This window comes from Anopheles ziemanni, chromosome 3 (genome assembly GCF_943734765.1).
Source record: "Anopheles ziemanni chromosome 3, idAnoZiCoDA_A2_x.2, whole genome shotgun sequence".
Classification (NCBI taxonomy): Eukaryota; Metazoa; Arthropoda; class Insecta; order Diptera; family Culicidae; genus Anopheles; species Anopheles ziemanni.
This window is the reverse complement of record NC_080706.1, coordinates 37,610,614-37,625,171: the sequence shown is the minus strand read 5'-3', so window position 1 is coordinate 37,625,171 and position 14,558 is coordinate 37,610,614. Positions and strand designations below refer to the sequence as shown.

General features: G+C 40.1%; 2 protein-coding genes across 2 annotated transcripts in view; both read right to left on the bottom strand.

The window, feature by feature from the left end:
* Positions 1-4,545: 4,545 nt before the first annotated feature.
* On the bottom strand, positions 4,546-6,910 carry LOC131284692 (IQ motif and SEC7 domain-containing protein 2-like). The gene is made up of 2 exons (XM_058313555.1): positions 6,890-6,910; positions 4,546-5,586 (listed from the first exon to the last, which is right to left on the bottom strand). Exons 1-2 carry the CDS (start codon positions 6,908-6,910, stop codon positions 4,546-4,548), a joined length of 1,062 nt encoding a protein of 353 aa, XP_058169538.1.
* A 396-nt stretch (positions 6,911-7,306) lies between these two features.
* The window catches only part of LOC131288103 (Kv channel-interacting protein 4-like), a 52,376-nt gene continuing 45,124 nt past the window's right edge, over positions 7,307-14,558 (bottom strand). Inside the window, exons 3-6 of the mRNA XM_058317213.1 lie at positions 13,730-13,921; positions 7,773-7,846; positions 7,493-7,705; positions 7,307-7,417 (exon numbers count right to left, since the gene is read on the bottom strand). Coding sequence (XP_058173196.1) covers positions 7,307-7,417; positions 7,493-7,705; positions 7,773-7,846; positions 13,730-13,921 — 590 coding nt within the window. The remainder of the gene's footprint in view (positions 7,418-7,492; positions 7,706-7,772; positions 7,847-13,729; positions 13,922-14,558) is intronic.

The window sequence follows — 14,558 nt, the reverse complement described above, 5'->3', positions numbered from 1 at the left end:
AGGTCACCGTCTGTACTTTCCGCCACACGTATCGTTGGTTCATATATGGTGCCTATTCGAATATTAGTTTTCTAAATCTAATCGTTCATTGTTTGATTTCTGTAAATGCTTCGATCCTTTTTTTTTGTAACCATAAGTATCACTCACTTCGCTAGACCGTAGATGCCTTTTACAATTGTTTTCACTATCGTCGCATATAATTTGCCCATCCAAGTGTGCCCTTTCAATATTTCATTTCACCCACACACGTCCCCATTCAAATATGCGTGACGTTTGAGTCACTAAATCCGATGAATTAGCCTTTTTATGTTTCATACGGTATGGAAAATTACCCAAAACTGGATAATTCAACGCCGGTAGACGCGACCGTGACTCAAAAAGCAAAGTGCACTTTCTCACGGAAGGCATGTGAATAGTGATAGTTTGAAACGGATATATTTGCTGATAGTATGTTAAGAAATAAAAGAATTATTGAGCTTACTGATTAAGCTAAGTTTACCAACGAAAAGTGACCGAGCGTGTGATCGTAATGTATCCCCTTCTTTTCTTCTTCGGCAACCGATGACATGTGTGGCGCAAGGGGAGCGAATAAAACACAGCATTTCTAACAAATATACACATCAGGATTTATTAAGAACGATATTTTGATTCATTTCATTAGGAAGAATGCTTCAACACATGTTTCGCTTTTTTTTTTTGTCACTGCCAACAATGATTTCATCCATGTTGAATAAAGTATTCTTGAGTCCACATTCAATGCCGCATTTAGGTAAAATCCTGGATATTTCACGTACATTTTTATTTTAAATCCTGCTTACCGGCCCCATACGCCATTCGTTGCTTTCCCTTTACCGGTTCAACCGTCGACCAGTTTGTGTTTTTTTCTTCTTCCTTTATTTTACATCACACCTACAAAGTTTTACAAAAAGAACGCACATCACCGTATCATGTTGATGGTTCTAGTTTCTACCGCTTTATCAGAAGTGATCGTTCGAGGGCGGTTTGTTTTGCTTCGTTTACACTTAATCACCTTCTTTTAGGGAATACATTCAGAATGAGACGGGGGAGCTTTAGGGAGGGATCATTCGGGAAAAAGTAGCATTGTTGCATTTCATTCAACCCCTAGGAATTCGGGTGCTTTCCAGAAGAGAGCCTTCTTTGAATCGCTGCTGAACAAGATCCATTAAAGAAATCCTTACGATTATGTTATTGTTAGGTTCATTTGTTTTCATTTCCTAATTCCTCAAATCTATCCGTTTTTCGTCGCGAGTTGTTGTCTTGTATTCTCTACCCGACCCACGGCAATAATAATCTACACCCATACAAATTATACATCTAGATCAACAATTAGACACTATGATATCGTTGCTTTAGTTTTGCCTTAGGTATTTTCGATTTGCTACCAACGCCACCATCGTTGAATACGTTGGAGTTTGAGATTTTTGTTTTTAAGTATAAACGGTTTATCTTCACGCACTAACGGATTTGGTTTTTTGTTTGTTTGTAGTTAACATTTTCACCGCTCTAGCCACACTACAGGATTCGAATAAATGTCAACACCTAGAACGATTTTTTTTGTTCATTTTTTTATATAGATATATATTCTTTTAGGTTAAATTGTCTCGTTTTAACAGTATTACACTTGCTACGAAAGGTTTACGCGTTCGCTTTCGGGGGCCGAGGTCAATATTATTGGCGTCGCAATGTTTGATAGCGCAATGCTTTTCGTAACGTCTATTTTAACCCCAACTTTGTAGCTCTGTTCCATGTAATATTTGCTGTTCACTAGACACTTACGGTAACCAGAAACGAGTTAAATGGGTTTGGGAGATATTTTCACATCAACACGCTTCCTATAGTCCTGCTGTACGTGTGCCCGGACAATCCATGCACAGTACAGTGCTCATCTAAGCCCTGGTCTATTATTTCCAAATTATCGTTCGGTTAGGTTTGGATTGAATGTTTGCTGATATTAATTTTTGCCTCGTTCTCAAATATGTAACACTCTATATACGCAAATACAAATAATCTATGATCCAGTAACATTTGCGCGCCATGCCCTTTTTCAAATATAATGGAAGAAATGTTAACGGCTCTGAACGTGTTCGGGTTCTTTTTAATGTATCTCGTACAAACATTGAATTATCGGAAAACGTTTTTTTTTAAATTCTGCTATTTATTGTTTCGCGTGGGTATGCGTTTGAAATGCTCCCTTCCTCTACCTATTTGAACTATGGCTTTATTTTGCATTTTTATTTTTTTATTATTTGCATTCCACGTATTATTATTATTATCACCTAGGTATAGTGTTTACTTATTTGATCGTTTTGAGTCCCTCGAGATAGCAAAAGTTGTATTGGTTTTGAAATCTTTCTTTTCTCTGCGTTCCTTGGGAAATGTGACCCCTTCGTTTGGCCCGTGTCGGCAGAACGGGAACGCCTTTAACCTGACGAATGGTGACGATAGTTGATGTTTACGTGTGTACCACGAATTATGGTTTATTTCTTCTAACATTTCATATGCGGTTCGTTCAAATCCAGCAAAATATTCTATACATGACGCTTTCTTTCTTATGGTAAGAACTGGGGTTTTTTCTTCGCTCCATTCCTATCGGGATCCTCCAGCATGTGTCCGGTAACGGAAAATGTGGATGCGGAACAAGGAAAATTTAACTGCATTCGACGCCTAGACACTGGTGGTCCAGAGAATTATTTTCTAGAGCTTGTCAACAAGTACGTAACAATAAACTCCGGGTGTAGGTAAAGTCACACTTGGGAGCAGGAAACTAGATTTTTGATTTTCTTTCTCCTCGATATTCATAGAAACCCCGAGAAAAATTATCCCTTGGCAGCGAGAGTTAAGTTAACTGGACGCTGTATTGTGACCAGACTGCTCGGGGACGTTTGCGTTCAGTTTGATTTTTGCGTGTTTTTCGATTTCTCAGCCACCAGTTTTGGCTAATGTACTCTATCGTAACAGATCGTGTTAAACCTACAATTAGGAGTCAAAATCAGGAAGGCACATAAGTGGACTTGTGGGAACTTTAACATCTAGCTCTCTCCACCTCGCTCACTCTCTCTCTCTCTCTATCTCTCTATCCATCTCTCTGTTTTTTTTAACGCCATTGCCGTTGCTTCTTTGTCGATTTGCTTCATGCGCTGCGAAAAGACTATGTTTCAACGATTTAGAATATCTTGGTTTTGTTTCACTTGAACTTTTCCTTTCACCCACTTATAACGCTGCTAGCATATGACCCTTTGAGGAACTGATTGGTTTAGTACGGGGTGTGAAATAAAAAACGTGAAAACATCTGCGTTCACTATAAAAATGGTACAATCGTTACCCTACCGTCCCGGCCTACTGCGATCGACTAGATATGACCGTTGGTTCCAATGTTTGCCTCGAGGTCCTTCGGTGTGCGAAGGAACCTCCAATATGTATAAGCTAATTCGGTGAGATTTGCAATCTCCTCTAAGTTCGTTCTACACACGTATTGCAATTTTTTGTTGCTGTTTCATTACATTTGCGATGAAATGTGTTCCTGTTTGTCGGTTTGTGGGTTGCAAGATACAAGAGGATCTCTGCCTCGGTGAGTCCTGTAGTTGTTTCGGTCTTCCGATTAATTCTCTAACCGGTACAAATGTTTTATGCTGTTGATTGGAAAATTTATATCGGACTTGAATTCGTAAGGAGAATCAAGAAGCAGAGAAAACATGGTTGAATTTAGTTTTCTAAAGCCACTTACTACATGAGTCAGTAAATTTGTAACCTAGAAAAGAATATATAAACAACAGAAGACACTACAATGAAGTAGATAACCGCTCTGTCACAAGATTACAATTGGTGCACGCTTTCAAATTTTGTTTCTCGCATTTTTCAAATAACTTTGTATTACATGCAACACCATTCAAAGTATATTTGATTTCAAATCATATACAACAAAATATAAGTACAGGTTTTTTAAACACCGGAAAAAGGAATATAACCATATGCAATATTTTAATAAAAAGGGCTCCAGACAAATTGAACAAAAAGCAACTTGAAATGTTTTTTAGCATCATCCAGACAAGTTTTCTTCAGCACAAGCATCCTCTTCTTTTTCCTAACTTGAAGGACTTCTATGGGTGTAACACACCGCGATAGAGTGATATGAGGGGAATTTCAACTCAAAAATATCGTTGAAATACTCAGAGTAAAGGAAGGAAGCAGTGAAAAATTTTGAGCAGACTAAAAAAAGGGTTCTCGGTTAATTAGTGTGTGGCGATTGTAATATGTAGCTACATGTCTTTTAAACCAAACCATATTCCAAAATATATGATTCCGTGTTCGTGGAAGATCAGCACAAATGATCATTTGCTAGGGAGCCATCCGTAATCGTTAATCTTACCCATTAATAAACGTTCAAGAAAGTTGCCTACATGTCGCGAAAATATAATCTTCTTTTTAACAGTTTTCTTTTTTATGCCGCGTTCCACAATCCGTTGTCGAACGACCAGAGAACCGTCGGCCCGATCCACCGCCGGTACCGATCTACGTCGCCGTATCTCAGTAGGACAGGCCCTGCTTGGTCACCGTATACCAAGCCTTCACCTTCACCAGCGTGGGCGTCGGAATGTCCGGCTTGGGTGTCGCCTGCGCACCCTGGCAGCAGTTCAGCTCGGTCGGTCGCGGATGGCCACCGGGGCCGGCGCCACAGCACGAACCGGGTGGAGACATTGGCGAGGAAATCACCGCAATCCGACCGGCCGGTTGCGGGTGGTAGTGATGGTGCAGGTGGCACTGGTGGGAAGATGTCGTCGAGGGGGACACGGACAGCTGGCCCAGGTAGGACGTTCCGCCGTTGCACGGTGGGAGGACGAGCGAGAGCGTCTGTGGAGGGTGACACGCCGACGCGACCGGCAGTCCGGGTGCTGTTGAGTGTTGGGTCGCTGGTGGCGGTGGGGGTGGCGGAGGCGGTGGAGGTGGTGCATAGAACGAGCTCTGGCCGAGCCGCAGCGTGGTCAGCTGCAGTGGCTGCAGGGGTTGCTGCGAGGCCTGGTAGGTGTCTTGCAGCGGAATGTGGTAGTGCTTGAGCGACGGTTGACTCTGCTGCTGCGGCGTTGCTGCGAAGGCCGAGATGGCTGCCGAAGGCTGACCCGGCTGCTGCTGATGCTGCTGGGGGAGGTGATGATGGTGGTGGTGGTGGTAGTGGTTGTGATGTCGAGCGACGCTCGTCTTCGCCCGCCCGTTAGCCACTATCGATTGTTTGGCCGTGCGGGATGCTCGAGGTGCCTTCGAAGGGTTGCTGGTGGTTGTGGCGGTTGTAGCTGGCGTGCCGGTAGTGGTGGGCACGTTCGAGCACGAACCAGCACTAGTAGTGCCGGCTTTCGGTGGTGTTTGCGTTTTTGCGCTTCCGGTGGCGGTGGCAATCTTTCCCGTTCCAGGGCGACCCTTGCTGGCGGCGGTCGTTGTCGGGCCGTTCGATGTGTCGGATTTCAGTACTGTGTCCGCATCCGGCCGGGGACCGATAGGGAGCCGACCAACAATGTTGCGCAAACGATGGTGGGAAAAGAAGCGGTAGAAAAAGCCATGAAATTTCAGTGAAATCTAAATCCGTATCCAAGCGCTACGGAGCTCAAGCCAAAGCTTCGCCTCCTTCGCAAGAGCTCTGCTGGCCAAAAGCAACCGATGGGATGGTTTGCTTTTGGCTTCGCTGCGGGTTTTGGTAACACCACAACCGACAGCGATGGATAATCACTGTTTCACTTATTCATATCAGTGTGCAAAGGGAAACTGGAAGGAAACATTACTCATAAATTAAAATTGTTTTGTAAAAAAAAAGTATCAAAGCCGGTTCCCTCTATATCAAAGGGGTTTGGCTGCTGGAAGTTGTTGCGTTGCAAATAAAACGTGTTCAAAGGATGGAGATCTCTAAAATTACAGTTAGTTTGTTAGTTCAAAATTAGATTTTTTTCCGACACCAACCTCTAACGATAAAGACTTCTAAAATAAAGACTGTCAGACACCACCGTAAAGTTCCATATGTTAATGAAAATCAGTTGTAAAAATTATGCAAAACTAATAATGCTCTTCAAATGAACTGAAGCACTAATTTTATTTTGAAATTGATCACTTAGTTACATATACTAGAATCCCATGATCTACGTCTTTTGAAATTGACTTTTGTAAATCAACAACTTATTTGTAATTTTGTGCTATAGAAATGAGACACAAGAGTATCACTGTTGTATTTTGTATACTAACAAAATACATTGAAATGTTTCAATTAATCGTATCGTTTTTTATTAGAATATTAATTTTAGATTTAAGATAAAATAACACTGTTTTTCTAGTTATACAACGTTCTAGTAACATAAAGTTTAAAAAAAATTATGATTTGAAGTCATGAGGAACAGTTAAACTTTTTTTACAAACAAATAATCAAACAATAATTTAAATTGTGAAGTACACTACAAGGGTTTTTACAGGAAATTATCAACAAATAGCAGAAAAAAACTGTACCATAAGAATTTGAGTGCACACTCCTATAACTCAATATATTGTTAGAAAATGTCTTCATGCGTACAAACGAATTAGGTTTTTTTATGAAACAGTACGTAAGCACTAAAAATCTCACATAATCGAATGTTATCTTTCTAAAGAAGGCATTCATTTTTACATTTATACGAATTTAGCAAAGCGTCTGATATAAAAAAGTATGATAATTCTTTAAGTCTCAGGTTCGTACAATTTGTTAGTTTTTGGCTAATATTACAGGACAAAATAATAAGTCCTGATAGTGTAAGGTAATGATATCAATAGTTTAAAAAATTTAGTTAACCAAGCTTATGTTTACGGTTAGCCAATTTTGGAACATACAGACCTCAACACGCTTAACAAATAAAACTACCTTATACGTAATATCTTTCATTACAACGAGGGTTGACCGAGACGAAACCGAAATGAAACAAACAACCAATTTGTTAAAAAAACGTAATTCTGTACAACAGAAATTTATTCCACGCATTAATAGGCCCTAGCGTCCGATTTAGAAATAATTAAACAAAAACTTATTACACGATTAATTACATTACGGCGGACAACCGTTTGGTGTTGTTACCGAATTGGTAGATCCGCCTACCCCTTTCCCTCCCCCACCACCCTCCCGCTCCGCGTACTTACTTGCCGTTTGCAAGCTGCTCTCGTTGGAGTTGCCGTTGCTGCTGTCCCCCTTCCGGTCCGGGGTGTCCGCCTCCGAGTCTTCTCCGCCGTCGCTACCCCGCCGCTCGAGCACGTAGTCCGGCAGCGAGTGGAACTTCTCCAGAGGTCATATGGTCGAGTCGAACACGCCCATCGAGCTCGAGATGAGCTGATCCTTCCGGCAGCAGTCCAGGAACTCTTCGATCGTTATCACTCCGTCGCCGTTGGTATCCATTTTCTGATTCGGGTGAAATCATACGTTTTCGTTAGGCTTTGCACACTGTATCTTTCTGCCCGGACGGGGTCGACTCACCTGAAAGATGTTGTCCACTTTGCTCTTGATGTTCACCTCGTCGGTGCCTCCGTCGTCGCGGGCTCCCATCAGCTCGTAGATGGCCGTCACGATGTCCGTCATTTCTTCGCGCGTGATCTTCCCGTCGTGGTTGATGTCGTACAGCGAGAAGGTCCAGCACAGTTTCTCCTCGAGCGTACCCCGCGAGAGTATCGAAAGGCCCTGCACAAAGTTCTGTGTGTTGAAGCGAGAAGGTAAAATTATCCCTGGTCCCATTTATAATCTTAGATTTTGTGTTTACCTCAAAACTAAGAATGCCTGTATGTTCCTTGTCTAAAGTGTTGAACACGTAGTGTGCATAAAGTCCTGTATTCGCTGCAATATAAAGCAAAACATTGTTGAATCGTAATGTTGTGGCTTTTATTGCGTATACTACCATACAATTCTTATTACATAAATAAATTTCCTAAACATAGAAATCATTTACTTTAAAATTAAATTAGCTTGTTAATTGTTTCAATGTTCAATGCGTTTCAGGGTTCGTTTATACACCCTGTATGTCATAATCTTTACAAAAAATGCTTGCAACTTTTTCCCACTATATTTTCTTTAATTTTTTCATATTCCCTGTGACATGTTTTCAACAGAAGTTTTACAAATATATTGTTCTTTTTTTACCTTAAACTCTTCTCCAAATGAAACCCTTTTCATCGTTTCATGGAACAGCTGGGGCAAAAACGGCTGAGGTTAAAAAGTTTGCTTGGAATCGTTTATCGATCCTATGACGTTGCCATAAAACAAAGAATCGATTTCAATCTGCCCATTTGATCGTCATTTACTGCAACCGAATGCCTCTCCGGTGCAAACATTTTTCAACTCGACCAACATTCGGGCATTCGTATTGGAGATGTTTAATGGACTGCAACAACAACAGCCGAAATGGATGGATTTCATAGTGAAATTGTGTGCTCTCGTCAATGGGGTGAAAAACTTTTAATTTCGCCTCGAGCGTAAAGTGCACTGAAAACTGGTACAAATGTACTTAATTTTTATTTTTATTTGTGAAACTGTATGAGCTTCGTTATAGAGAAGGGCAATAAGAACATACTTTATGAGCTGCGTTAAAAACGAGTCTATTACAACATGTACGATGGTGGGGCGATTGTTTTTATACGAATGTTTTTATACCTCTTTCAATAGTGTGTATTGCCTGTATTGTTTTTATACCTCTTTCAATAGTGTGTAACAATGGGTTTGTACTATTTTACTTCGTAATTTCCAAACAAGGTTTTAAAATACGTTGATTGAAAAAATTGAAAAATGATTGATAGTTCTCATTTATTCGCACTTTCATTTCATACATAACAAAACGGAAATACATAAAATTAGTCCGAAATTAATTGCTGTTATATTTATTTGAAGGGTGCCACATTTCCTTCGTTTCATTTTATGAAGCAGTAGCATGAATAACTCTTTGCGATCGTCTCTTATTTAAATCCCATTGTTAAGCCCCGTATTTCTTGTACAAGAGAAAAGAATGCATTTTCATGAAAAATTATGATCACAAACGATAACATTCGCATGCATTTATTATTCAGTTAATACGGTTCTGCGTGGATACTGAATTTCCTGTGGCATTTCCACGTTCTTCGTTCTCGAGCGGTGACACGAAAAAAACATCGTATTGTTCTGTTACTGCTTTCCCCATTCGCCATTCCATTCTTGTATTTAGTGTACTAGTGAGGTTTTTTTAAGAGATCACTGATAAATTTTCATTTTTTTTGTTTGTATTTATACATGTATGATTTTTAGAAGTTGCATGAGCTTAACATTTTTGAACTGATAGCTTTTGTATCTTCCTTTGTCTTTTCACTTTATGTTTGAAGTTTTTAAATTACATTTTTCTAATATCGTACCACCAGTAAGAGTTAATTAGGGTAACTGTACCAATAGTGGTGCACTTAGTACTGTAAATACCAAATAGGTGTAATTTATGAGTGTTAAGAACACAATATTCTACATATTTGAATCAATTATGATCGAAACATGACTTTTCTTCTGAAAAACATCAATTTTAACCGTAAACCATACAAAATACACGAAATAAAGCGTATTTTTCTTCCTAGTCGGTTGCTCCTATTATGGTGGTATGGTTCCTATAGTTGTGGTATCGTGTTCCTATAGTGGTTGTAGTACGAAAAACTTGAATATATTTTGACTATTACTGATTTTTTAAGCATATTTCAAACAGAACCGTAAAATACTCCCTGACCAATGCGTTGTCATTGAAAAGACTGTATTGTTTTACCGAAATATGTCCAATTTTAATTCTTAAAAAATGTTCTGAATATTACAGCTAAAACTGTAGTACATGCTTTATAGCGCATCCTTCGCCCACTTTCTTTTTTGTTTCCTCTGCTTCTCCTGCTGAGCCTTCTTTCCAGTTCCGCTTTGTTTATTTTGTAGAAACAGAATAAAATCACTAAATTTACCTGATTATATTGGCCAAAACCGGAATAAAACTAAAATATACTTGTGAAAAAATCTATGGCTACCATAGGAACAACTTGGGTTTTTGTGCCTATAGTGGCACTATAGTAAAAACTATAAAAATATAATAAAGTTATGCTAAAATGCACTAAGTTCGTATAAATCAATTATATTGGAGTATGTAAGTAGCAAAATCATATGGGTTTAATGATTTTGTAGTGATTTCTAGCCTCAAGAAAATCATGATATCCGTTATAGATTCTTAAGGAATGCAGCATGTTGGAACAACCTGTTTAGAAAATATGAATTTTGGAGCTTATATATTACGGAATGAGATGGTTCATCTTTTTAACACTCCGCAGAAGATCAAAGAACATTTCATAGAAGAACAAATAACTCCATTGTATATATATCGGCGTAGAGCTAGGATTTTATTCCACTACAACCACTATTGGTACTAGCTCCACTATGGGTGCACTTACCCTAGTTATAATTTTTTCGATCCGCACCAAATTTGCTTGATAAACATACGGTTTAAACTTTCACGACCACTTGAGACCAATTTTGTTTGACCCAGTTCCTGCCGTGAAATGCAACAAAATGTAATCGATTACAACAACAAGCTTTTTAACTAAGATGGGTGTTAAACAAGACCCCAATTTCATCGAGGTACTTCATATCGATTTCTCACGAGCAAATTATTCGCAACTGGCGCAAGTACAAGTAAAACTTTCTCAAAACGGGCCGCTCTAAACTGCTTCGTCACCGAATTGCTGTGAATGGCAAAACTTTTCTGCAAAGCATCCCTGGCCCGTGCCGATGCAGCTATATGAGCTCGGCGTTTTCGTCTAACAACTTGTCACAGCATGGGGAGGTGGGAAGGCGTGGAGGGGTAGGCACATTTTCGGTTCGAAAAATTGTGGCAAAATAACGAGCGCTGGACCAACGAGGAGGGGGGAAGGACAGGTTTGATGTGAAATCGAAAGAAACTTGCACGCGGAAATTTCACCGGCAAAAGGCACCGCAAGGATGGCAGCGTTCGCCGGTGATGGTAGAGGTGGCCCAATTCCATCCGTTTCTGTGCCTTCTGGGGCCGTTTGTAATGTTGATGTTGATTTTCATGTAAATTGACTGTTTCACTGCAAGTCGCCCATCGGTGTTCTGTGCAATGCGCGTGCCTTCCGTTAAGGCTCGTTTCCCGAGCGATGTAACTTTGTTTCGAAATGCTCTACAGTGGGTCGCATATTTTTATGTCATCGACTGACTGTGTTCGAAGAAGCGTTTAGTAATAAAATATGTTTAACGTCAGTGTGGTACACGTTTGACAAATATCAGTATTTACGAAAAAAAATCTAACGGAGTAACAGATTTAAAAAAAACCATTCTTTTCTTCTTCTGAAATATAATTCTATCCAAATAAATATTTGTAGTTTTTTACACAAATTGTAGACTACGTATTCAATTCAAACATGAAAAGAAATTTTGGGATAAAATTGGTTACTGAAATGCACTGTTGAAATGCAATTTAAATTTCAAAAGATTTTAACAGTTCCATCCACCCTCTTTTATTTCATTCTATACAATTTTGCTTGTACACTTCGTTATTTCATCAAAACAAACCCCTCATGAAAACACCGCATAGACATATTTCCACTGTCCTTCTTCTACCGGCAATGTCCTTCTTTAAGCGAGTGCCTCCCTTTGGACCAGCTCGGGTAGGAAAATCCAATCTTTGTGCAAAACTGCAGGCGACCGAAACGAACGAACTGCAGTTGTTATGTCACGGCGCAGTCACCGCGGGCCAATCAAATAAATCATCGTGGAGGTGGACTGATTAAAAAGCTCTTCGGTCGTGTTTTTTCTCGTTCCTATTTTTTCGTGTCGGCACGAAAGGAAATATCTGCTGGATTATAAAAGAAAAGAGGAACCATTCGGCTGCCCGATCCTTACCGGGAGGCAGGACAGATGTCGTACGGTCAAGATCGAGTCAAATCGAGTGCCCATCCAGACGGATGAGAATTTATCGCATGAAAATGGGCCTTCCCAAAACGACGACAACGACCATGTCAGGATAAATCACATCCCTTCGCCGGGTTCAGGTTCGTCGTTGCTGTGGTTTTGACCCGGACGGAAAAGATGGATTGAAGAGGGTTTGTCATGCTGAACGACACAATTTTTAACATGTCATCTGTGTTTTAGTACTACTCGATGTTGCGATACAACCTTGCATGAGGATTTGCAATTCGTTTTGACTGATTTCGAAGAAAAAAAGATCCTCCTTTATTTAGATTGATGTAGGATACCCTCTGCATTCGCATATTTTGTCTGCGAAATGCTTTACTTAATGGACAAGTAATCTTCTGAACTTCAATTAATCCCCCAAATCCGAGAAAGAGAACTGTACCCATGATCCTTTATAATTTTTTGCTGTGTCCCTTGTAAGCCAGGTTGATCCTGATGGAATCTCTCAGTTGCCTTGCATTGACTCAAGATAGTCTTGATGAGTAAAAACAAAAGTTATCAAATGTTATTGCTACTTGACCGAACTATATGTTATATCGTAAGAACATAGCTATAGCGGAAAACGGAGCAAAAATGTAACTAGATAGTTGTTCACAATTGGTGTTATTTGAAACAGTTTAAATTATATTTTCATTCCCATATTTCATACATCCCAAGTCAATTTACCTGCAATTCCTTAAATGCTTCTGATTAAATGAGGTGCAACTTTTTAATTCTGAAGAATTTGCAGTTGCATGAAGTAAATACGGAACTAAACGAAAACTAACAGAATTGGTTGAATAAAAAGCTGAAAATGGGAGGTAAAACTCATTTGTTTATACACATAAACAATGAACCATCGTTCAAACTATACTATTATAAAAGTAAAAGATTTCTAGCAGTTACATGAAAATATTAATCTCGCTTAAAGGGTTCATATTGCCCGACAATCCCTAATTTTTTTATTCACAGCCGTTAAAACAAAACAACACATCAAGAGTGCATCCCATGGGATGAAACTCTCGACTGGATTCTTATCAGTCTTCCCACGGCATCAACAATTTCGCCCGTTAAACAAACAGTAGCTTCGGCCGGGAAACATATCGTCCGAGCAACTATTTTCCAACCCAGGCCAGCGCTCGGGGCACAAATGTTTTTTTAAATATATTGTAACAACTTGAGACCGTTCCCACGCTTGCCATCATATAAACGCCTTCGGGAACGGTCCGTTAAAATGGATCGAAGAAAAACAGACACCCCAGCATTCTCCTACTCACTCTCGAGAGAAAGTTAATTGTATTTGCAGATCGAAAGAATTTTCATCGGAAAAACTCTTCCACAATCCCTTGCTTCTAACCCACCCTAGCTCCACAGTGTAGAAACAATTCCTCAGCAAAACCACCCCGAAATGTGACACAACGAGCCGTCAATTATGTGTCATCTAAGTTGCTCGGTTCGTACCATTCTTCGAACCGCTTTCCCGGAGGTCTCACGGGAAATCGGGCGAGGTGATACGTTCAGAGCACGAACGTTCCCCGAGTTTGGGGAACTTCTTCTTGCTTAAATTTGTCCCGCAAGCCCCCGCAAAAATCGACCCGAGCGCTGCTGTCAAACAGTGTGTTGTGTCAAATAAGTGTCAAACCATGAAAACAACTGCAGATGAATGACAGCAATTCATTCCGCCCGCGTTCAGCACCATTGCCCCAAGGGCGTTGTTGTACGGAAATGTTTATTATCTCTCCTTCGGCTTAAAACGATCCTACTTACCTCCTTGAGGGAAAAACTGTGAGTAGATGAATTTGAACGTTTCCTCCCGGATGATGCCGGCCGGACATTCTGCCTTGAAGCCCCGGTAGATCCGCTTGATTTCCGCCTCGGTGAAGCGTGTCGCCTCGCACAGGGCCGCTATCGACTCCGGTCGGTACTTCGGCGGGGACACGATCTCCTCCAGCTCACAGTCTAGATATGTAGACGTAAACAATATGGAACCACATTAATACAATCTATGGGTAGGTGGAACGTTGATTGGCTTTTTGTAGGACAATAAATTTTGAACATCTCAGCAATAGTCACTAAAATTATAACCAACTGACGTTTTCGACGTAGTACATTTTGAATTCAAGAAACTTTAGCAGAAATTATCAAACTGTTTGGGAATCATATGTAAAAAACTAACTCAACTGTACCTATAAAAATGCTTATTTTGTCTTTAACATACGAGACTAAACGCTTGCGACTCATCATCTTGACTGATTACTTGGAACTAAAACGTTGTTCTGCTGTCCGATTCGTCACCAACGCTTTATTCTAATCGCGTTCGGGCCAGATTCTGCTTTAACTATTCGATGAAACGTTTTGCCCCATGATAATCACAAATCGGGGTCGGCAAAGTTCAGTGCATTGGCTCGTGCACATTCCTGACTGAGACGCAGCTATTTCTAACAACTCTGAATGATGTCAACTCATCTCAACTTCTTATTATGTGCAAACTGGGCAAACTGCTCAAAGTGTAATCAATAAAAATGTCTCAAAATTGAGAACTATAAAAAATATGTGCACGTACTAATGTCACGAAAAACAGTTAAACTATTTCAAT

Excerpts from the sequence above, each read along its gene's own strand:
- LOC131284692 (XM_058313555.1), bottom strand. The coding sequence starts at position 6,910 with ATGAAAGATATTACGTATAAG. Across the intron at positions 5,587-6,889 it reads TGAAAGATATTACGTATAAG|ATTTCACTGAAATTTCATGG; the intron begins GTAGTTTTATTT and ends ATACGGATTTAG.